This window comes from Ursus arctos, unplaced genomic scaffold, assembly GCF_023065955.2.
Source record: "Ursus arctos isolate Adak ecotype North America unplaced genomic scaffold, UrsArc2.0 scaffold_19, whole genome shotgun sequence".
Taxonomy (NCBI): Eukaryota; Metazoa; Chordata; class Mammalia; order Carnivora; family Ursidae; genus Ursus; species Ursus arctos.
The window spans coordinates 13,184,102-13,206,260 of NW_026622863.1; the positions used below are offsets into that span (position 1 = coordinate 13,184,102).

General features: G+C 45.7%; 1 protein-coding gene across 1 annotated transcript in view; it reads right to left on the reverse strand.

Moving 5' to 3' along the window:
• Positions 1-1,096: 1,096 nt before the first annotated feature.
• The window catches only part of CES5A (carboxylesterase 5A), a 28,774-nt gene continuing 7,711 nt past the window's right edge, over positions 1,097-22,159 (reverse strand). Inside the window, exons 5-13 of the mRNA XM_026494783.3 lie at positions 21,250-21,403; positions 19,649-19,753; positions 17,787-17,891; positions 16,298-16,438; positions 13,559-13,627; positions 10,889-11,036; positions 3,831-3,980; positions 1,635-1,707; positions 1,097-1,541 (exon numbers count right to left, since the gene is read on the reverse strand). Of these exons, the coding sequence (XP_026350568.1) occupies positions 1,310-1,541; positions 1,635-1,707; positions 3,831-3,980; positions 10,889-11,036; positions 13,559-13,627; positions 16,298-16,438; positions 17,787-17,891; positions 19,649-19,753; positions 21,250-21,403 (1,177 nt within the window). The 3' untranslated portion in view covers positions 1,097-1,309. The remainder of the gene's footprint in view (positions 1,542-1,634; positions 1,708-3,830; positions 3,981-10,888; positions 11,037-13,558; positions 13,628-16,297; positions 16,439-17,786; positions 17,892-19,648; positions 19,754-21,249; positions 21,404-22,159) is intronic.

A 22,159-nucleotide genomic window follows, 5' to 3' on the forward strand; every position in this document is an offset into this window, starting at 1 on the left:
CCTGGTAAATTACATGGATAGAATAGGGATTATGTAGTTAAAATATGAATTAAATTAAATATCAAATTATATTGAATATTAAATATATTAACATATTAAATATAAATTATAAATTAATATATAATTACAAAACACTAAATTAAATATTAAATTATAATATGATATAAAAAGTAAAAGTGTGGGGCCCCTGGGTGGCTCAGTCAGTTAAGCACCTGCCTTTGGCTCAGGTCATGATCTCAGGGTCCTGGGATCAAGCCCCACATCGGGCTCCATGTTTAGTGGGGAGTCTGCTTGTCCCTCTCCCTCTTCCCCTCACCTCTGCTTGTTCACTCTCTCTCTCTCTCTCTTTCTCTCTCTCAAATAAATATACAAAAATATATATAAAATCTTGAAGGAAAAAAACCTAAAAGTGTATCCTTTGAATACATTCTCCCTACCTATCATCTGGTTAACTTTAATTTGTCCTTTCTCCAGAGAGAACCTCCTAAGACTTGCATCTAAATTAGGTCCCCTTGTTATACTTTCATAAAACACCTTACTCTCCCTAAATGAGCTTATCAAATTTATGTCATCAGCTTTTCACTTGGGTGAATGCTTTCACCGCAGCCCCAGTGGGGCTATGTCTGGCACACATCAGGCACCCAGTGTAGGCTTATGGAAGGATGGATTAATCTCCACCCCATAAGGCAAACATCTTTTCTCCTCGGTGTCCCCCTTGACCTGACTTTGCCACCAGACGTCTGATTCCTTGGCTCCTGACCTTGGAGGACCTCTGGCTTCCATTGCTGAGGAGGAGGCTCTCTGGCACCCCCACCCCTCCTCCCCGTATATCTCCCGACCTGGAGAAAAGACCCAGTTCAAGCCATTGAGGTTCAGGATATCCATGCCTGGCTTGTGGCTGAAACCTGCCTGGATTGGAATTGGAGCACTCCAGATTTCAGGTAACACACGCCTCTGATAGGAAGTCTACTTCACCTTGGATGCTGGGGGACGGAGGGAGTTTTGAGCACAGAATTAAATCCTGCTCCCTGTACATATATCACGTTCTGATTTTGTTTCCTCTTAGTAACAAGATCATTATGATGTCAACCAATAGGCCGGCCCTCCTGCAGATTTATTAAAGAGATCTGGTAGCGTTCCAAGGCAAGCAGCACTGTTTGATATTGAAATGAAGTCCCCTAGGGATCATCCCCACGTCCATAAAACATCAGTAAAAGCAGTTGATTCCACAAAGTAGCTAAACATAAAAATGGAGCTAATGATCATGGGGCAAATTGCAAAAGAAGGAAAACCAAAATCACAGAATTTCTTAAGGAGCAGAGGAGAAGAAGAAAGGCAGGAGCAGAGAAAGGGAGAGTAAGGTGGAAGGAGGACCAGGGAGGGCTGTGGAAGTGGACATGATCAGGGGGAGGGTATCTGACCAAAACTCCACCTCCTGCTCCTTCAGTTTCTGTCCCACGCTCACATTCAAATCCAGCTTCAGGTACAGCTCGCTCTGGCTGTAGGCCGGCCACAGAGGCAGGCCTTCCCCGTTAGGGTCCCTGGAAGTGAGGACACAGACGGGGGTGAGATTTCCATCCTCCAACACCTGACTGTGGGGGAGGCCGGGGACGGCGGTAGGTGTGCTCACTTACCCAGTCCTAGCAAAGTTGGCCCAGTACCGCATCATCTTCCTGCTCAGCAATTTCTCCTCCTCGGTGGCTCCTTCTGAAGGAGACAATGGCAGAGTCTGGCTCTCACACGGATTCACCAGAAAGCCAAGGTGACTCAGGTCTGCTGAAGCACGTTCACGTCTCCCTTCCCGCCTGATCGTCTCACCAGCCCACCAATCAATGCATTCATTTTGCACCTGCAGGTACTGAGGCCCAGAGCAGCCAGGGCTCACCCAAGGAATCGTGGCTTCTGAATGCCAGAGGGTGCTGAACACACAGCTTCCCCGACTAGCCACTGCTCCTCCAGCCTTCCCACGAGGCCGCAAGTTCCCGGGGGACAGAGACCACCCCGCCTCTTTCCCCCACTCCCCCCTCAAGCAATTAATTAATTATTGCATTTCTTTATTTGAGAAAGTGAATACTTGCCCAAAGTACAAAATCCAAAATGCAGGAAGGGTATCTAATGACAATAGTTTCCCTGCCATCTCTTCCCTCCAGACACCCAGTCCCCAGCCTCAGAGGCAACCGTAGCTCCCAGCTTTTTGAGTGCCCGCCGAAGGCAGGCTAGATGTGTACAAGGGTTCAAGCGATCAACTCTTTACACACTCAGTATAATAGGAGCACATATTCTGCATCTTTTTCTTTTCACTAAACTCATATCCAGGAGATAGTTCCACACTGTCGCCTATAAACCTTCCATTTATTGCCATTTGTTGCTCTCTAAATGTATAATGCATAAATATGTATATATGCAATTATATATGAATATGTAATTCATACATCCAGTACTCTCTTGGTGGATCTTCACATCGTTTTCAATCTTTTGCGGGTAAAAGCAATGCTTCCGCGTGTGCCTATACTTTTGCCTGTGTGCAAGTATAATTGCACAAAAAAATTCTAGAAGTTGGATTGCTCGGGAAAAGACTATCTGCATTTTAAATGTGGGAGTTTTGCATTAATATATGAGGTTGTCTGTCTCCCCACACCTGCTCAAATACATTATGTAAAATGTATTGCTCTTCCCAACCTTGATAGATGAAAAAGGCTTCCGCAGTCAAGGTTAGTGTGCAATCTTCTTGTTATGGGTGAGGTCAAGTGGTTTTTAAAAGTCACGCGTGTTTCCTTTTCCATAAACTGTCTATTTGTATCTGCTAGCCAGTTTTCCCCTGGGTTGTTATTTTCCCACCGATTCTAGGAGCTCTTTAGATATTAAGGAATTTAAACTTTGACACACATGTGGTTCACTTTTTCCCATTTGGAGAGTCCTGTGCCCGTCCCACAGTACGAGCTCGGTGATGGCTGCGAAGTAATAGTAAGAGTGCCATTTATTGCGCCTAGTGAGAATTGTTTCACTGAATCCTTATGACAACCGAAGAGGTAGTGGTGTTATGATCTGCATTACAAGGATGGAATGAATAAATGACACAGATAAACCTCAGCGCACCAACACACTTATGTGGAGGCTCTGTCCTCATCGTCGAGAGGCCAGCAGCAACTGGTCAAGAGCCTGTATCGAGCAATTTCTTTAACGAAATATTTTAGTGATATCTGTAGTGTGTAGTTCCTATAATTTGTTTCTATGGATAAACTCATCTCATTGGCTCCTTATTTTAGGCCCTGAATGGGTCATAAATTCAGGAATGAATGAGATAACCTCACTAGAAGCAGCTCAAGAACATCTACCTTAGATCACCTGGGTCCAGAGGACGCCGGGAATTATGAAAAATGTGGGTTGTTTGTTGTTGTTTTGTGGAGTTTTTTTTTTTTTTTTTTTTTTCCCTTTAAAGCCCTGGGTGGCAGCCTCATCAACAGTTCTGGAAAGGGCAGGGAGAGTAAGACCAGTGGTCAGAGAAAAGGAAGTGGGTCTAATTAAAAAAAAAATAAAAATAAATAAGATCGCATGAGTGCTGCCAACTGCCCAGCCCTTTAGGCTTTAGCAGAAACAGAAACACGCATCAGGCAAATGCTGGCAACTCCTTTTCATCTTGGTTTCTAAAAATAAGAGTGGGGGCATTTTCCAGGGAATGGTTGTGTCTATAAACCACTGGTTAATTCTAACCCACCAGTACTCCAGGGCTCTTGAATCATGTCGGGTTGGGGAGTTGTGTCTTCTCCCCAGCTCATCCCCAGCTCGAGTCCCTGCAAGAGCAGAAACCCCCCCCCAAGCCTGTTCCTTACCGAACATGACAACGTCGCCTTTCAGAAAGGCACCTCCAAAGACAAAGCGGATTTCATCAGAGTGATCGGCTTTGACGAAAGCTGGCCTTGTGTCCTTTAAGCACTGGGGCCCGTGTTGAAACTCGTAGAAGTAGACAGGTGCGCCAGCATCTGCACGAGGTAGGAGAGGACCTGTGGCTGGCCCCGCATCCCCACCCAGCAGGTCCTCCACACCCGTGGGTGGGACGGCTCAGAGACAATAGGTGACTTGAACCCTGCTAACTTCCCTCTTCCTTATTGGAGGCAGGCACTGGCTGCCACAGCAGCCCCTGCACCGTGGTGACAAGAGCTCACTACCCCTCCGGGCAGACCAAGAGGGCAATAGTTCTTCACTTCACTCTGAGCCGTTCCTACCGAGTGAAGAACTACCTCCCTGTGACTTTTTCCCACTGATTCCGGTTCAACTGTCCAGAGACAAACCAAAGTTATTTCCTGCTTCCAACATTCCTTCTCCTCTCTTCTGCTAAAGGTCTTTGCTTTGTAATTCCTCCTCACCCCCACGTTTCCCTGCATCATCAATGCTTCTCTACTGGACCACTGCCATCAGTAGCCAACGTGCTTACAAAGTCTCCCGTTAACGCACGCACACATGTGTGCACACACACACAGGCACACACAAACACACATACTCTTGGTCTCAGCTTCCCCTCTGGGTCCTGGCTTCTCTCTCTAAATTCCCTTCTAGCAAGACCCTACAATACTCATTTATCTCTGCTCCCTCTCCTCATTCTCTCTCTCTCTCTCTTATTTGAAGTGTCATTTATGGACAATAAAAAGTGCAGTATCCGGTTTGATGAGTTTTTACAAATGTATACACATTCCTGTAACCACCATGCCAAGGCACGCAGAGCATTTCTATCACCCTGGAAAATTCCCTTGTGTGTCTTTGTAGTCACTCTACCAGGAGACAATCGATGTTTTTATTGATTGTCACCACAGATTAATTTTTGCCTGTCCTTGACCTCCGCATAAATGGAATAACACAACATATATACTTTTTGTGTGTCTGGCTTCTTTTCCTGGATGTAACGTTGTTGAGATTGATCCATGGTATTTCATGGATCAGTCGTTGATCCCTTCTTATCATCAATTAGTATGGCTCTCGCATGAATAGACCACAATGTATTTACCCACTCATCTGACGATAGACTTTTGGGTTCTTTCTAGTTTGGTGCTATTATGATTAAAGCCGCTATGGATGTCCATATAGAAGTCTTTGGTAAGGACATATGCTTTCACTTCTCTTCAGTGAATGCCTAAGAGTAGAATGGTTGAGTAGTAGGGTAGGTGTGCACTTCATTTTATAAGAAACTGACCGTTTTCCAGAACGGCTGTACCATTTTACATTCCTTCCAGAAGTACATGATATTTCTGAATATTCGACATCCTTGGCAGTACCTGTGGGTAAGTTTGTGTTTTCGGTATTAGCCATTCTAGGAGATGTACATGGTTTCCTCATTTGGGATTTATTTTTTATTTCCCTGACGACTAATAACGTTGAGTACCTTCTCATGCACCCCAAAAAAGGCTTTCCTGTATCTTGTTTTATGAAGTGTCCTTTCAAGCCTTTTATCCATTCGTAATTGGATTGTCTTTTCATTATTGAATTTTAAGAGTTCTCATATGCTGGATGTGAATTTTTTGTCAGATAATTATGTTGTGAATATCTTCTTCCAGTCTGTGGCTTGCCTTCTCATTTTCGTAGCAGCATTGGGTTTTTGCTTGTTTGTTTGTTTTAGGTAAAATACATGTAACATAAAATTCACCACTTTAATCTCTCTTAAGTATATAAATCAGTAGGTTTTAGGACATTCAGAATGTTGTACAACCATTACTGCTATCTAGGCCCAGAACATTTTTAGCACCCCAAACAGAAACCCCGGACCCATTATGCAGTCATTCCCTGTTTGCCCTTCCCTCCTGTCCTTTGGAAACTGCTTTCTGGCTCTGCGGATTTGCCTATTCTGGACATTTCATATAAATGGAATCATACATGTGGCTTTTGTGTCTGGTTTCTTTCACTTAGCATAATGTTCTCATGGTTCAACCACGCTGTAGCATGTATCAGTATTTTTTCCTAGGGCCAAATGATAACCCATCGTGTGTATACACCACGTTTTGTTTATCCATTCATCAGCTGATGCGTCTTCGGTTTGTTACCACTTTTTGGCCTCTCTAAATAAGGCTGCTATGAACATTCATGTACAATTTTTGCTTGACCATCTGGTATTCAGTTATCTTGGGTCTATCCCTAGGAGTGGAATTGCTGGGTTATATGGTGATTTTATGTTGAATTTTTTGAGGAACAGCCAAACCATTTTCCACATTGCATGTACCATTTACCAGTCCCACCAGCAGTACATAAGATTTCCAGTTTCTCCATTGTCAATAACACTGTTATTTTATGGTTTTTGTTTGTTTGTTTGTTCTTTTCTTACAGCCACTTTTGTGGGTATGAAGGGGTATGGCGCTGTGGTTTTGATTTGCATTTCCCTGATGGCTGATGATATCGGTCACCTTTCATGTGCTTATGAGTCACCTATAGATCTGTTTTGCAGAGATGTTCATTCAATCCTTTGCCCATTTTTGAATTGACTTGTTTGGTTTTTTGCTGAGTTATAAGGGTCCTTTATATATTCCAAATAATAGACCCCTCTCATATAAATGATTTGCAAATATTTTCTCCCATTCTGTGGGTTGCCTTTTTACTTTCTTTATATTGCCCTTTGATGCACAATAATTTTTCATTTTAATGAAGTCCAATTTATCTGGGTTTTTTCTTTTTTGATTATGCTTTTGTTGTTATATCTAAGAATCCACTGCAACCTATTTGTGTCTTTAGTTCTAAAGTGAGTCTCTTGTAGACAGCATATAGTTGGGAGTGTTTTTATAATCCATTCATTCTGCAATCTCTGCCTTTTGAGAAAATCCATTTACATTTAGAGTAATTACTGACTATAAAGGACTTATTTCTGCCATTTTACTATTTGTTCTCCATACACCTTATATCTTTTTTATTCTTCAATTCTTCCATTATTGCCTTCTTTTATGTTAGATAATATTTTTCAGTGTACCATTTTGATTCCCCTCTCGTTTTTTTTTTTTTTTTTTTTTTTTACTATACATATTTTTGGTTATTTTCTAAGTGGTTGCCCTGAGGATTACAATTAACATCCTAATTTATAATAATCTATTTCAAATTAATACCAAATTTGTTTCAATAGTATATAAAAACTTTCTCTCTTTATGGCTCTATGCCTTTATATTGTTATTATCACAAATTGCACCTTGATGCACTGTATGTGAAAACATAATTATTATTTCGTATAGTTGTCTTTTAAAGCATATAGGAAAACAAAGAGACATTAGAGAACCAAAAATTAATTAGTACTGACTTCAGTAAGTAAACATAGGTAATGTGGGTACCATGAGTGGTGTCGTTTTTTCTTCTTGTGGATTTGAGATACTGTCTAGTGTCCTTTTGTTTCAGCCTTAAGGACTCCCTTTAGCATTGCTTGTCTGGCAGGTTTACTAGTGACAAATTCAATTTTTGTTTATCTGGGAGGGTCCTGATTACCCCTTCATTTTTGAAGATAGTTTTGACAGATATGGAAATCTTGGTTGGCAGGCTTTTTTTTTTTTCTTTCTGCACTTTGAATATGTTATCCTATTGCCTCTGGCCTCCGTGGTTTCTGTTGAGAAATCAGCTGTTAATCTTATTGAAGCTACTCTGTACATGATTAGTATATTCGCTTTTTCTGCTTTCAGGGGTTTCTCTGTTTGGGGTGTTTGATTATAATATGTCTCTATGTGGATCTCTTTGCATTTCTCCTACTTGGGATTCACTGAAATTCATGGACATGACTATTTACATCTTTCATCAAATTTGAGACATTTTGATCATTATTTCTTTAAATATTATTTTCACTTCTTTTCTCTCTCCTCTCTTTCTGGAAGTCCTATCATACATATGTTGGGATGTTTGATGGTGTTCCACAGGTCTCTTGGGTTCTGTTCATTTTTCTTCATTCCTTTATCTTTCTGATCCTCACATTGGGTAATCTCTATGGATTTATGTTCAAGTTCTCTGTTTTTTTCTTCTCCATGCTCAAATCAGCCATTGAGTCCCTCTAGTGAATTTTCCATTCCAGTTGTATTTTGCAATGCCAGAATGTCTATTTGGTCCTTTTTATAATTTTATAAATTCTCTCTTTATTGCTTCTCTATGTGGTGAAACATCATTCTCCTGGTTTCCTTTAATTTTTTATATGTGGTTTCCTTTAGCTATTTGAGTATATTTAATAGTTGGATTAAAGTGGTTAGTAAATCCAATGTCTGGGGCTCTTAGGGACAGTTTCTATTAATTTCTTTTTTTCCTATCTGTGGGCCATACTTTCCCATCTCTTTGCATGCCTTGTTGAAACCTGGAGATTCTGAATATTATAAGGTGGCAACTCTAAACATCAGATTCTACCCTTTGTCCATGGTTTTACTATTACTGCTTGTTGTGGTTGCTGTTGTTTGTTTAGAAATATTTCTGTACTAATTTTGACTATTCTTCATCACGTGTGGCCACCGAAGTTTTTTTTCTCCTGTTATCTTAGCAGTCAACTAATAATTTTATGGGTCAGCTGAGATTTTCATAAATGCTTAAAACAAACAAACAAAGCCTCCCAATCTTGGAAGATGGGCATTATGTGTGTGTTGGAGCATGCCCTCAACACTCAGACAGTTTGCAACTTTTACTTAGCTTCCACTTTTTATATGCACGGAGGCTTCAGGTCAGCCAGATGTAACAGCTTAGGGCCATCTCAGGCCTCTTCTGAGCATGCTCCCCACTCTGGACATGCACGAGGCCTTCTAAATTCCCAGGGATATGAGGGAGCTTCTCAAACCTTTATTCCCAGAGCATTCCATTGCCCAGCTTTTCCTCCCAAATGTTGTCTATTGTTTATTCAACTGTTATCCCTTGCCTCTGGTGGCAGCAGCAAATAAATTTATTTTTATTTATTTATTTATTTATTTATTTATTTATTTATTTATTTATTTTTAGAGAGAGCACTCATGCATATGCACATGTGAGCAGGGCTGGGGAGAGGGAGAGAGAGAATCTTAAACAGGCTCCATGCCCGGTGCAGAGCCTGATGCAGGGCTCAATCTCACACCCTGAGATCATGACCTGAGCTAAAATCAAGAGCTGGACCCTTAACCAACTGAGCCACCCAGGCACCTCAGCAAATGCATTTACCTTTAAATGTTTGTGAAAAATGCCCTCCAGGTAGGTGCCTAATCCCTGAGAGCGTTCTGGGTTATGTAAAATAAAAGCAAGCCCATCGAGCTTAGTTGTTTAAGGAGCCACCAGCTCAAAGCAAATAACCACAATTCTTTGGGTATAAGGTCCTTTTCTCTCCCTCCAGTACTAGGAGTCTATACTACAAATGTGGGCTGCTGTCTTTGAGGCCACTGCCTAGCTGGTAGCAGGAAATGGTGCAGGGTAAGTTAAAATGCCACACTCTCTCACTGAGACTCAAGGATCTAGATCTTGATTAAATGTTCACTTGCTTGCTATAAACCCTTGATTTGTTTCCAGATTCTGATCAAATTGATTCTGACAGTACTTACCAGTTTACTCACTGCTTTTGTGGTGGAACAGATTTTTGGAATTCCCTCTTCCACCATTTTGCTAACATTGTTAACAGTGTTTTTTGATGAGCAAAAAAATATATATTAATTTCGCTTAAGGACAATTTTAGCTTTTATATTTGGATCTACAACTCATCTCACATTGATTTTTGTATATAGTGTGAGTAAGGGGGTTGAGGTTCCTTTTTTCTACATAAATATCCAGTTATCCCAGCTCTATTTGTTGAACAGAATTTCCTTTCTCCACTGAATTATCTCAACACCTCTGTCAAAAATTGGCTAACTATTTTCTGGGCTCTCCACTCTGTTCTGTTTGTCTATCCTTCAGCCAATACCAGACTTTCTTAATTCCTGCATCTCAAAAATAAGACTCGAAATCAGATAACATGTAAGCCCCCTAACTTTGTTATTCTTTTTCAAGATTGTTTTGGCTATCCTTGCATTTCCACATAAATTTTCAAAATCATTTTGTTCATTTTTTCCCAAAACCACTGCTGAGATTTTGAGATTGGGATGTATTTTCTGAAGATCAGTTTGCCCACTTTCTCTTGAATCCATTTTAACCAGTCTTTTACCTACATCATCCCATCACAATAGCTCCTGCCATGGTTACCAGTGACCTCTGTGTTTCCGAATTCAAGAGCTGATTCTTGCTACTCATTCCCTTGTCACCTCTGTAGACCTTATGATACAGAATCCCGCAGTGCCCTGCAACTGTTATCCTCTATCTGGTTTTATCTTACTTATATTACCATCTAAAACATACATATTCTCTCTTTACTTGTTTGTTATCAGTCTCCCCAACTAGAATGTGAGTTTCATCATGGCAGGGTCTTTGTTTTGTTCAGTGCTGTATCTCTAGGGTCCAGGATACTGTCAGGCACATAGTAGGCTCTTGATAAAAAATTGTGGAAAGAGGAGGAAAGGGGAATGGAAGAAAGAGAGAGAGGGAGAGAGAGAAGGAATTAGGGCGGGGAGGGGGGAGGGAGAGACAAGGCTTGTGTCCCTACAAGTAATACTCTTTTTCTGGTTGCTCCACTACTCCTTAGAGCTGAAATGCTTGGGAAGACACTTCCAAAGAGAAAGGAGTCTGGGAAACGAGTCCCCCCAAATTATGGGGAGGTGGGAATTTTCTGCATGGTCCTGAAGGAGAAGAAACAGAAACAGCAGAACAGATCAACATCCCTGAACCCTGAAAGGCAGAGGAATTGCAAAGGTCATCAATTCCCACACATTCTTGGGAATTCCCTCTCACTGAGGGAACAGAAGGGTGGAACAGGTGGCCAGGCGTCAGGCCACAAGACTCTCTGCAGCCACTGGCCTTGCTGGGGTGTGACCCTGCTGGGGGTAGGGGGTGGGGGTACTCAGAGACTCACCTCTGTGATATCGAGCTGTGACCACCCCAGGGACCACAAAGAACACATCTCCAAGCAAGTCCAGAAAACTATCTCGTATCTCAACCGGGGAGTGCTTGTTGGAGAAGTATTGATCAGCCACAAGGTATAAATACTGGTTGGGGATGTGCTGTAAAAAATCATGGTCACAGGAGACCCAGGTCAACAACAGCCAACACGTTGAGCATTTGCTTGGGCGGGCATGATTCTGGGGTCTTTACATGCAGTGTCTCATCTAATCCACACAGTGACCCTCTGGTGCAAATATCAAAATTAGCCCCATTTCACAGATGAGGGAACTGAGGCTTAGAGAGGGTAAGTGGTTGTCCAAACTGGTGCAACCACGAATCTTCCGCAAGTCTATCTGCAGCCAGACTGCATGCTTCTCATCACAGCGCGCACGTGCCTCTCTGAGATATTTCAGAAAGAGCCATCCCCGGGCAGCACGGGCTACATGGTTTGTGGGGCCCAGAGCAAAGGGAACATGTGGGGCTCTGTGTTCAAAAATGATACCAATTTCAAGATGGTGACTGACAACAGAACATTCAACCAAGTGTAGGACTCTTCTGAGTGTAGACCTTTGCGACTACGCAGGTCGCACACCCATGAGGCCAGCCCACCAGAAGCAGCGCTCCTCTGGTCCTTTGCTGTTTGATTTGAGCTAGTTGATCTCTTGTTGGAGTTCCCTCATCTATAAAAAATGGGTTGTTCGGAGGATTACATGAGATACGAAGAAAGAAATGTGCTGTCTGGCACAGAGCCCGTCTTCAGTTCTGTCAGTCCCCCCGAGACCCTCTGCCAAATCCCTGTGCATTCCTGACCCATCACGGGGCTGCCTCCCAGACTTCTATCCCTCCAATTGCCCCAAGCACAAATGCTGGACGGTGCAAAGTAATCTTCATGGAGATTCAGGGTCTGCCACACTGGTGATGTTCTTGGGGATCTGGGGGTCTGGGAAATGCTGGGATAAGTCATGGCACCTCGACCACCAGCCATCCCACCCGCCATGTGAAAATAGGCACAGCCCTGCAGAAGTTTCTTTGGAATTTGGAGACAGTAGAGAGCACACCAGGGAGCACTGCTCAGACTTGTTCAGGGGGTCCTCTGAAGGCTGAGTGTTTTTAATCAGGCCCAGAGCAGCTCTAGGCTCTGGTGCAAGTGCGCCTGACTTGGACCATATGACCAGCAGACCCCTAGGTGCTCAAGGTGTCCAAGGTGGGTACAGATGCTCTGTGGAGCCTCTGGCGAGCCCCAGGGGGACACTCATTGTGCAAACCCCCTGGGATTCTAGAGCAAGGTTCTGCTTTCTGCATCGAGAACAACTTAATCATTTGAAAAGTACTTCTTGCTTTGCCCCCTAGGAGAGACTGCACACACTTCCAGTCCTCCTGCACCTTGCCACAAAGCCTACTTCCCACTCCTGGGGTCTGGCTCAAGATACCTTCTCCTCTTGAAAAGCCGTCTGCTCGAATGTTCCCCTTTCCTAAGGCCCAGATCAATGACCTCCTCCTGCCTGAGGCCATCTGCAATCCAGCCTGAGAGGTCCCGCTATCTGGCTTATATTTTAAATATCTCTCAAACCTTAGTCCCGATTCTCATTGCCAGACAGCTGAGACTCATCAAACCTCCTCCCTGAGCCTTGGGGCCTGCAGCGTCCCCTCCCTTCAGTCTGGCTCGCTCCGAGTCCAGAAGGCTCTTTCCAAAATGGGAATCGAATCAGGTCACTCTTCTGTTCCCAGCCCCCGGGATGAACTTCACATGCCTTTTGGAGCCTCTAAGAGCTGCGAGCCTCCTCCTGTGCTTTAGCAACCCCAGCCGCCGACCTCCCCACACCGCTCTGCTCCTAACTGCTCATGGTGGGTCCTCTGGCTCCCCTGGCCCCTGTTCCTCCATGAGCAGGACAAACCTAACTCATTCTTCAAGGCCCTTCTCCCCGAGGGAGCCACCTGCTCTCTCCCGCGGGCAGCAGAGGGCCTCGGACATCCTCTGCTCTGGTTTGCTAGACACTGTACTGAAGTGCCTCCTCCTTCCACCCACCCCACAGCCTGCAGATTCTGCAAGCATGAGGGGAGTGCCTGCTTCTCAGGGCACCTCAGTGCGCGGGGACGCACTGGGGCAGGTGGGTGCTCAAGAAACATCCATTCAATGAATACGTGAACAAAAGGAACCTGGCACAGAGTTCGTGCTGGATAAATGTTTACAGCAAGGAGGGAAGAAGAGAAAGGAATCCACCCTTCATCTTAAGACCCGATAGTGATATATCCATGCAGGGAGTGAAAGAATAAATGATTGAGTGATGGTCCCTGGTCTTGCTAGAACCTGATACAGTGCCCTGCTGGCATCTCGTGAATATGGGTGCCTAGTCCTGGGTGACTTTCAGAATTTAGAATTTTTCAGACTATACACAGATAATTCAGTACCGAGGCTGCATTATGATGTCACATGCTCTGGGGGGTGGCCACTCTGTGGGCTAGTTTTCAGAGTTCCCTGGATTTTGAGACTGAATAAGGGATGGTGGAACCCTACTTAGCAAAGATTCACTGAGCGAGTGAATGAGGAACGTCTATAGCCCCAGACCCTTCTCCCAAGGAGGGCCCAAGGAGGTTTGTTGAATAGACGACTCCGAAACATCAGTTGGCCAAGCTCACTTACCAGGACTGTTTGTAGCAAGTGCAGGGCGAGAGACTTGTTGGAGCCCCCAAGGATCTCAGGAAACTCCTTCTGTGGAGAGAAGTAGGGCATCCTCTGTGAGCACCTCAGGTCACCAGAAGGGAAAGCGTTCTCTCTGAGGGTCAAAGTGCCTGCCTTTTAGAAGAGAGGCTGGGGAGAGCAGGGACCTGTTCAGCCACCAGGGGGCAACACGCAGGAGCAGCCTCAGTGGGTTGGTGCAATGAAGTTTCTTCTTCCCACGTTTGCCAAAAGGCAGCCATTCCCTTCCATACCTGTGGCCTTGTGGGGCCCGAGTGGCTGCTCTGTGGAAAGGCCACGTTATGAGCTGACCCGTCCCCTGCTTCCACATTCCCCTGCTGAAGCCGTAACCCCCACTACCTCAGAATGTGGCCATGTGGAGATAGGGTTTGTCAAGGACGTTAGCTGAGCACTCAACCAATCTGGTGGCCTTAGAGGAAGAGGAAATTCTGACACAAGAGAGACACCGGGGATGTGTGCACACAGAGGAAAGACCATGTGGGGACACAGGGAGAAGGCAAGCCAAGGAGGGAGGCCAGAAGAAACTGAACCTGCCGACACCCTGATCCTGGGCTTCCAGCCTCCAGAACTGTGAGAGAGTAAGTTTCTGTTGTTTAGCCATCTGGTCTGTGGTATTTTGTTATATGGTGTCAACCAAGTCCAAAGAGAGGCCAGAAAACCTCGAAGCTAGTGACTTACCGTTCTCTTTCTCCAGACCTTTGCAATCACGGCCTCTGAGAAGCCAGCAGTTTGTCAATACCCAGCGAGGTGGGAAGGCTGGGGTAAAAACCTGGGCTCTGCCTGGGACCTAGTACGAGCTACGGGTAATTATTTGCTAACTGACCCCTCCCTGGCCAGTACTGCAGCTTAAAAACATGAGAGGGTAGAAGTACTCTTCACTTGTCAAATGAATTTCCCTTTGACATTTTCTGCTGAGAATCTTGGGATAATAAATCACCAGGGTAAATATTTAAACATCTCTGTCTCCTGGCATCTGAGGGAACCTCCAGAGTCATTCAATTTATCCACAAGTATAGTGCAACTGCTAAGCACCTCTCTACGTGTTCAGGAGCTGAGCTTTGTTTTTGGAGGGTTACCCATGGTTTCCAACGGGCAGCAGCCGTGGTAACTGCAAGGTCACATGAAATAACAGCACCGATCCAGGCTCCTGAGCTCTGCAGACCTGGGCACCAAATTCCACGGTGCCACTTGAATAATTCCAATATCTAACATTTACGGAGCACTCGTTCTATGCCAGGCTATGGGATGAGTACTTGTGATGCAGGTATTAAGATCAGCCCTACTTCACAGATGAAAGGAACAAAGGTTCAGAGAAGTTGGGCAGTTCACTTAAGGTCACACAGTAGGTTAACAGAGAACCCAACATTTAATGGCAGAGCCTACATGCATGAAAGAAAATTATACACCACTGTCTCCTCCCCAGCTGGGAGACTTTGGAAAGGAATTTTAGCCTTTCTGAGGCTCCGTTTCTTCAACTGAAAAACAGGAATAACCATGCCCGCTTGCAAGCTGTTGCACGGGCGGCACACGCTTGGCATGTGGAAGGCACTTGGGACTGGTCGCAGGGGTTACAGTGGTGGTGGCTGTCATCGGGAGCACTGAAGGCCTTCCTTAAGCCACAATCGGTGACCCAGTTGCTCATTTACACCATGAGGAGAAAGATTCCCCACTCCCACTTACCCCAAAACATTGCTCTGTAGGTCAAATTCATCACGGCAGAACGTGCCTTTGACAGCCCAGGGAACTCAGGGTTCTGGTTCTAAACAGCACCAAGTAGCCTCGAACCTCGGCAAACCTCATCTCCCTCAGCTTGAAAGGAGGAGGTTGCTGTCTTTAATTGAGCCGTGGTGGTGTTATGAATTGGAGCATTCCGCCCTTCCGAGGACAGATGAAAAGTGTATTTCAAATCAGAAGGGGCTTCTTAAATGGCAGGGTCAAGGCATCATGGCTCCTTCTCAGCATTCAGCCTGAGCACAAACGGTCCCTCCTCAGAGAAGACGTTCCTCTCTACCCCTTCTCCTCCCTCGAGACCTTCTCCTACCAGTTTATGTCCTTCATAGCCCTTGCCTCTTCCTGAAACCGTCTATTCAACCTCGAATTTCATCTGCTCTCCCCACTGGGATGGGAACTTGCCGAAAGCTGGAGCCGTGTGACCTGTTTACTGCTGAACGTTTGGTTTTGGCAAGAGTGTAGAGCGGGTAGCAAACGTTCCGTTCATACTTGTGGAAATGACTGAAGCGATTCAATCATTTTGCAACTTGGACAAGCCTCGGGAGCCCTCTTGGAAGTCAAAATGCCAGAACCGAGGCCGAATGTGAAAATGGAAAGGCCTGCAATTTTCCAAACCTGCGTGAATTTCATCTTTGAGGTAGTAACTGTGTTAATTTGAAACCATCACTTGTAACGTTTTGAACAAAGCTCAAACGGACCCCAGCCTCCTGTACTTTTTTATAGAGTTGTTTCTTTCTCCCTAAGCCTTAGATGAAGAGCAGGGCGGACATTGGCCACGGCTGCCCCCAATCCGCAGTTACCCTCCTTCCGCGACGGGAAGGGGCATCTCTGCGTCCTTGGCTGCTGGTCTCCCTCGCAGCGCTTGGTGTCATGGATGGGAGCGCTCAGCTTCGAAGCACGCGGCTGCCTCACTGCTGAGGGAGCGACAGGAAGGACAGCTGGGATTCTTACCTTGGGTAGCAGGAAGCCACACTCGTGGTTATTGACTCCGATGACAGAAGGAACGGAATTAAATGTTTTTTCAGTCAAAAGGTCTAGAGGCTCATCAGGAAAGAAAAAACCATCAACCACTCGAGTGAAAGACTTGGTTTTCTGGAATAAGGGAGAAGAGAAAAATCAGCGTCTCTTTCTATTCATAAAATCTGCTGTCCCCAAAACCCTAGCCCAGCAGAGCTAACCCACTCCGGCAATGGTCAAACTGCATTAAGAAAAGAAAAATAAGCCATTTTGGCCCTTCCCAAGTCATGAGTGTTGCCTGACCAGCCCTGCCACTTACTTAGGCAAAGGGGCTCAGCTTCCTGCCTTGGATTCCTCATCTGCTCAATGAGGATACTAATTAGTATCTACCTTAAAAAAACAATAGCTTACAAAGTAGTTCTCCAAGCATCGGTCCCGGACCAGCGGCATCAGCGTATCACCAGGGAACTTGCTAGAAACCAATTCTCAGGTCCCAGCCCAGGCCTACCGGATGTGAAACTCTGGGGGTGCATTGCAGCCAACTTGTTCCACAAGCCCTCCAGGTCATTCTGATGCATGCTCAAGTTTGAGAAGCACTGGCCAAATGGGTAGAGTGGTGAGATGCGGGTGGGCGGGTGGTGGTGGTTGGAGGTGGTCATAGTAATGGGGGTTGGTGTATCTTTGCCTTCAACCTGGCTGGATATTTCTTGAATCTCAGGAAGCAACACCTGGCTCTATCCATGTTTTTTTGGGATCTCTGTTTGGGAGTAGGGGTGGAAGGGAGTACATAGAAGACCTTTCACATTACATCGGGTCAAAGAATTTGTAACCAGCTCCCAGACTCCAGCATAGCTCACAGCAGACCCTTCATCCATGCCAAATAACTACTTAACAAACTTAACAAACTACTCAACAAACTACTTAACAGATTCCATTATCTGGAATCTGACAGATAATGACCTCGCTCTTCCAAGGACCATCAGAAGCTCTCAAGATTGGAATGGACATAAAAGCTCATTTGGTCCAACGAATCATCCAGTGACTGAAATTTGTCAGCAGTCATCGAGATTCTGCTTGCATACCTACAGAGGTGGGTGTCTCACTCTTTTCTCTAGGAGCTGGCTGTTTAGCAGACAACTGAGCTTTTAGAAAATTCTTGGTTATACCAAGCCAAAATGGCTTCCTGACAGAACTCCCGCTCTTGACATTGAATTAATTTCTGGCAGCATGTGGAAGAAGTGCGGTCCCTCTTCCCAGTGACTTGGAGACAACCTTCATATTTTCCTGGATCTTCTGCAGGCTAAGCAGCACCCCTGGCCCATCGAGTTCCTTTACGTTACCTATCAGGGTTCTATATATTCTACCTCTTGCTTCTACAGCCATTACTATGAATCCCAACCTCCGTCTTTCCAAAGTCCCAAATCAAAGTAAGTAAGAGAGGGGTGGGATTTGTCTGCCCCCAGACCCTCCTGCCCCTCTTCACCTTGTTGATGTCCAACAACTCCTCGGAGGATTTTGCCCTCAGGCACTGCAGCAAGGCCACGGAGTCTGACGCATTGCAACCACAGACATGCGCTATCACCTGCAGCTATTTCCAGAGAAGGACTGGGTTAGAGCACAGCACTGAAAGCCGCCAAGAAAATGAAAACTGGAAAGAGTCCTTGATCCAGCCCCAGGCTGGTCCTTCATATATGAAGCCTGCTGCCCCTCCCCACCCCCACATACATACACGTTGAGGACAGGCTGGCCCCGGACCTCCTTACGCTCCTGCCTGACCCTCCTGGCCATCTTCAGCAACCGCTGGAGCTGGGGGAGGTCGTGTGTCAGTCTGTGGCTACAGAACAGAGTCAAGCTCCCTAGTCACGGAGACACCAGTCCTCTGATGTTGGCTCCATTGGCACTAGGCCCCACTGAGCCCAGAAGCCCAATGCAGGAGCCCCAACCGTGAGGAGCAGCTTTGCAAGCATGACTTAACTGTCAGCTGAGGCATGACTCTGGCTCAGTCTCGGCTTGTCAGCTCTGCTCAGCCTCACCCCCACTGCAGCCTGGAATACCCTGAACATCTTATTTCTGTCTCCCACCAATTCCACTCATCCCCACCTCCTCTCGGATGTCCTTTCATGAACTCCTTCCTCCTCTAATTTCCCATCACCCCAAGGATCCCCACCTACTCTTCCTAGCCTTTTCCTAAACACTGTCTTGCCCGGTCATTGAACTTTCCTTGGGAGCTTGCCCCTTGAAAGTCGTAGTCCCTAAGTGTCTGGGAGTCATGAAGGCTCTGAGAATCCAATGAAAGCTACAAACCCTCTCCCTGGGAAAACGCACAAACATAAAGAATCTGCATACACCTGTAGGAGCTCAAGGACCACCTCCCGGGCTTTTTCTGGACTCCAGGTTAAAAACCCTTGTCATAAAAAGATGGTGGTCTTCTCAAGTCAGTGTAGCCTGTCTCCGTTTATAAACCCACAGGTCCTAACATAGAGCTGGGGAGACAAGGGATACTCAATATACGTGTGCTGAATGAATAAGTATGTGCACAAACCAAAAGCTGTTATGTCGTGTTCTCCAAATCAATAGTCCTTGTGTATTCAGGGTACATTTACAATATTAAATCTCTAGGGCTCTGCTCTTGGTGTGCACTGTTATTTGCTATAAGGTGTTTAAGCAAACGTACCATTAAAATGCACAGTCCCCAGGAGATGGCTCCACAGCCCCGTGCTAATATTCATTGACTGAATCAGCTCATTTGTCAACTCATTCATTCGGCAAACATCGATAGCCACCTACTAGGCACTAGGCATTATGCTGGGACACAAAAGATATAGAGCCCTTGGTCTCCAGGTCCTCACTGCCTGGTAGAGCACTAGAACAAGGTGACAGATGACAAAAGTCTGGGGCATATGCCTCACCACCCCTCACACTCTCATGCCAGGCAGCATGCATCAGTCACAGTGTTCTTTCCCACTGAACTGGAACCAGCCTCAGAATCTTTCTTAGCATAGTACTCTAGGTGGGATGGGGTAGGTATAGGAGATGAGCTGTATATAACACAGGGACTGAGTGATATATCCCAGGCGAGGAATAATGAATAAGATGTAAGAACTATCACATATACGCTCATGCACACGCACACACACACACACACACACACACCTGCGCACCAGCAGCACTACACTGGAGACCTACTTCCGGAACCAGGTCTTCCATGCAGCAATAAGTTTCGCCTTTGCCAGCACTGGATTCTTTGTCCGTGGTCAGTAAGGGCGGCCAAGCACATCGTCTCAACACCTGACCACATTCTCCCCTACCAAGCAGAGGAAGCTAGAGAAGTGTTAATATACCTACATCTTCATCCCTCTCATCATCGGGGGCCCTCAGGAAAGGGATGATGGCCACCCCACTCTCCATGATGGCTTTGTGGAATAAGCCTTTGGCCATGGGGGACAGAATCTGGAAAGAGAACACAGGAGACCAGGAAAAGTTATGCAGGGGACTCCGCATCCATCGCACACATACCACCCATCCTTCTTTAAAGAAAACTTCCCCTTAAGTATCCTTGAAAGCTCTATGCTTACAGGGAAAAAAAAAAAAAAAAAAAAGCCCTGGTCTGGGGATTCAAGGACTAGCCATGAAGGTTTGGGCAAGTTATTTAACCTCTCTGAGCCCCAGGCTCCTTAGGAACTTTGAGGTCAAACATTCTGTGGTGTGAGGGCTAGCTCCTTCACTTCCTAGCTGGAGAACCTCTGGCAAGTTGCTTTATATATTTCTGAGCATCAATTACTTCCTGTAAAACCGGAAGGAAAACTGGAGCCCATATCACAGAACTGTTGTGTAGAGCAGAAGTGACGAATATAGAAGGCTTTGCACGATGCCTGGTCAAATAGTACACACTCAGGCAACGGCGGCTGTTATCATAGATGTAAAAGTTGTTACTCTAATTCACCTTATCGAGTTATCTTGAAGATAGAAAAATATCTTGTATATTGTCGAGTGCTATACAGCAGAAGCTTTCTTAACCCACTTCCATGTAACTGCCTTCTGTGATCAAGCTGTTAGCAGAGGCCCAGGAAATGCCGACCACCTGCAGCCAGGGGGCTGTTTTCTAGCACCACACACCTTTCTATTCCCACCAGTTACTGGCCAAGAGTCAGGTGCGTTTGCTTCCAAACTTGTTATGTCAGTTACACTTGCTACTATAATGACCTAATCAATGAAATATCGTGGGAACCAATGAAGTATGTGTGGAAAAAGAAAACAAAATTATGTTTGAGGAAAGAAAGCCTTGATGAAGGCAAGTAGCTGAAAAATAATTTGGTGTGAATAAGGCAAGAGTATAAAATATGTGGGGAGGCAGCGGAAGATTCCACGAGTGGTGCTGCATTCACAGACTAAATGCAGGCACCTTAAGATCGTGCTCGCTGTACAGAAGCTAAGGAGGCTGTTAGAGGACAATGAATCTGGGGCGGGGGCAGGGGGTTACACCAGAGAGCCCACGGTGGATCTCCGGTCAACAGACCGACCCTGAAAAGATAAGGCGCCGTATCAAACCATTGGTGGAGAAATGCACACTTTATGTTGGAAGTTGAAATAAAACGTTATATGCATCCTTTGTTGCTTTATGTTTTAGCTGAATGTTTCTATTAAACGAGTAATTACCTGTCCTGGTACTTAGATACCAGGCTTTGACCCTACAAATATAAGGGATTTTTCTTCAAACTGTTACTCAGTAAGTGATCTTGGGCAGTTCATTTATACTCTTCCTGATGACAGCTCTTGTCCACGAAAGGACACTGAGCCCCTAACTCACAAGGGTAGATTTCAGGGAGACAGCGTGTATAAAAGTGTTCAACATGAAAGCACCAATTGGCTACGAGTGATTCATGGTCCTCGTTCTTGTGACCTCCCCCACCGAGGTTCATTCAAGCCCCCCAAAGAGAAGAACTCACAAGGCTGGAAACACTTATGGCTCCCGCTGACTCGCCAAAGAGGGTCACTGAGCGTGGGTCCCCACCGAAGAACTCGATGTTCTCCTGGACCCAGGTTAAGGCGGCCATCTGGTCCAGGAAGGCCCAGTTCCCCCAAGCATGCTGGTCCCCTGTGCTGGGGCAAGAGGCACGGTGAGAATACTCAGTGGACGCCAATCTGCTTCCCGAAGCTCAAGGAGTTCGAGGTGGAGCTGTGGGAGGGTGTGAGGGCATCGCCACTCCAGCTGGTGGTGAAGGGTGGAAGGCCAGAGGTGCAGGGCAGTAGGGAAAACTCTGCTTGGTTCTCATCCTGCTGGGATTTGGTTTCTTTTTCTTTCTCTTTTTTTAGGACAATCTGGCGAAAGTTATGTACCCCAGAAAAATGCAATCTTGTAAGTGCTATTTGAGGGTATTCCTAGGCTCCCCTGAATCCATGGATTCCAGAAAGGTCCTGTTCCTGAGAGTTGGTCTGCACTGGGGAGCTAGACGTCCTGGGCACAGAGGTTCTGGAGAATGACTACATGTATAATAATGGTAACAGTGCAGTGGCAGTACCATGCATGACGCGGTCCTAAGGGCTTTAAGGCAGATGCTCCTATGATCTTCCCAACTTGTGCGGTGGGTGGTGCTGGGTTTTCTCCTTTACTCCTCTGGGTCCTCTCTCCACCCTTCTCTGCCCTCTCCCGAAAGCCTGACCTCTATGAAGTGCATCACCCAGGCTTCCGGCTGTGTGTGGTCAGTGGGAGGCACTGGCCCGGGGGTTTGAGGGTGGGATACTGAGAGACTGGGAAGTTCATTCCATCACCCCAGGCATGCGCTCTGCTAGGCAGTGCCTTGGGCATCGGCTATGCTCCCCTCCATGAAATCTAGAAGCATGCCCTAAGGATACTGC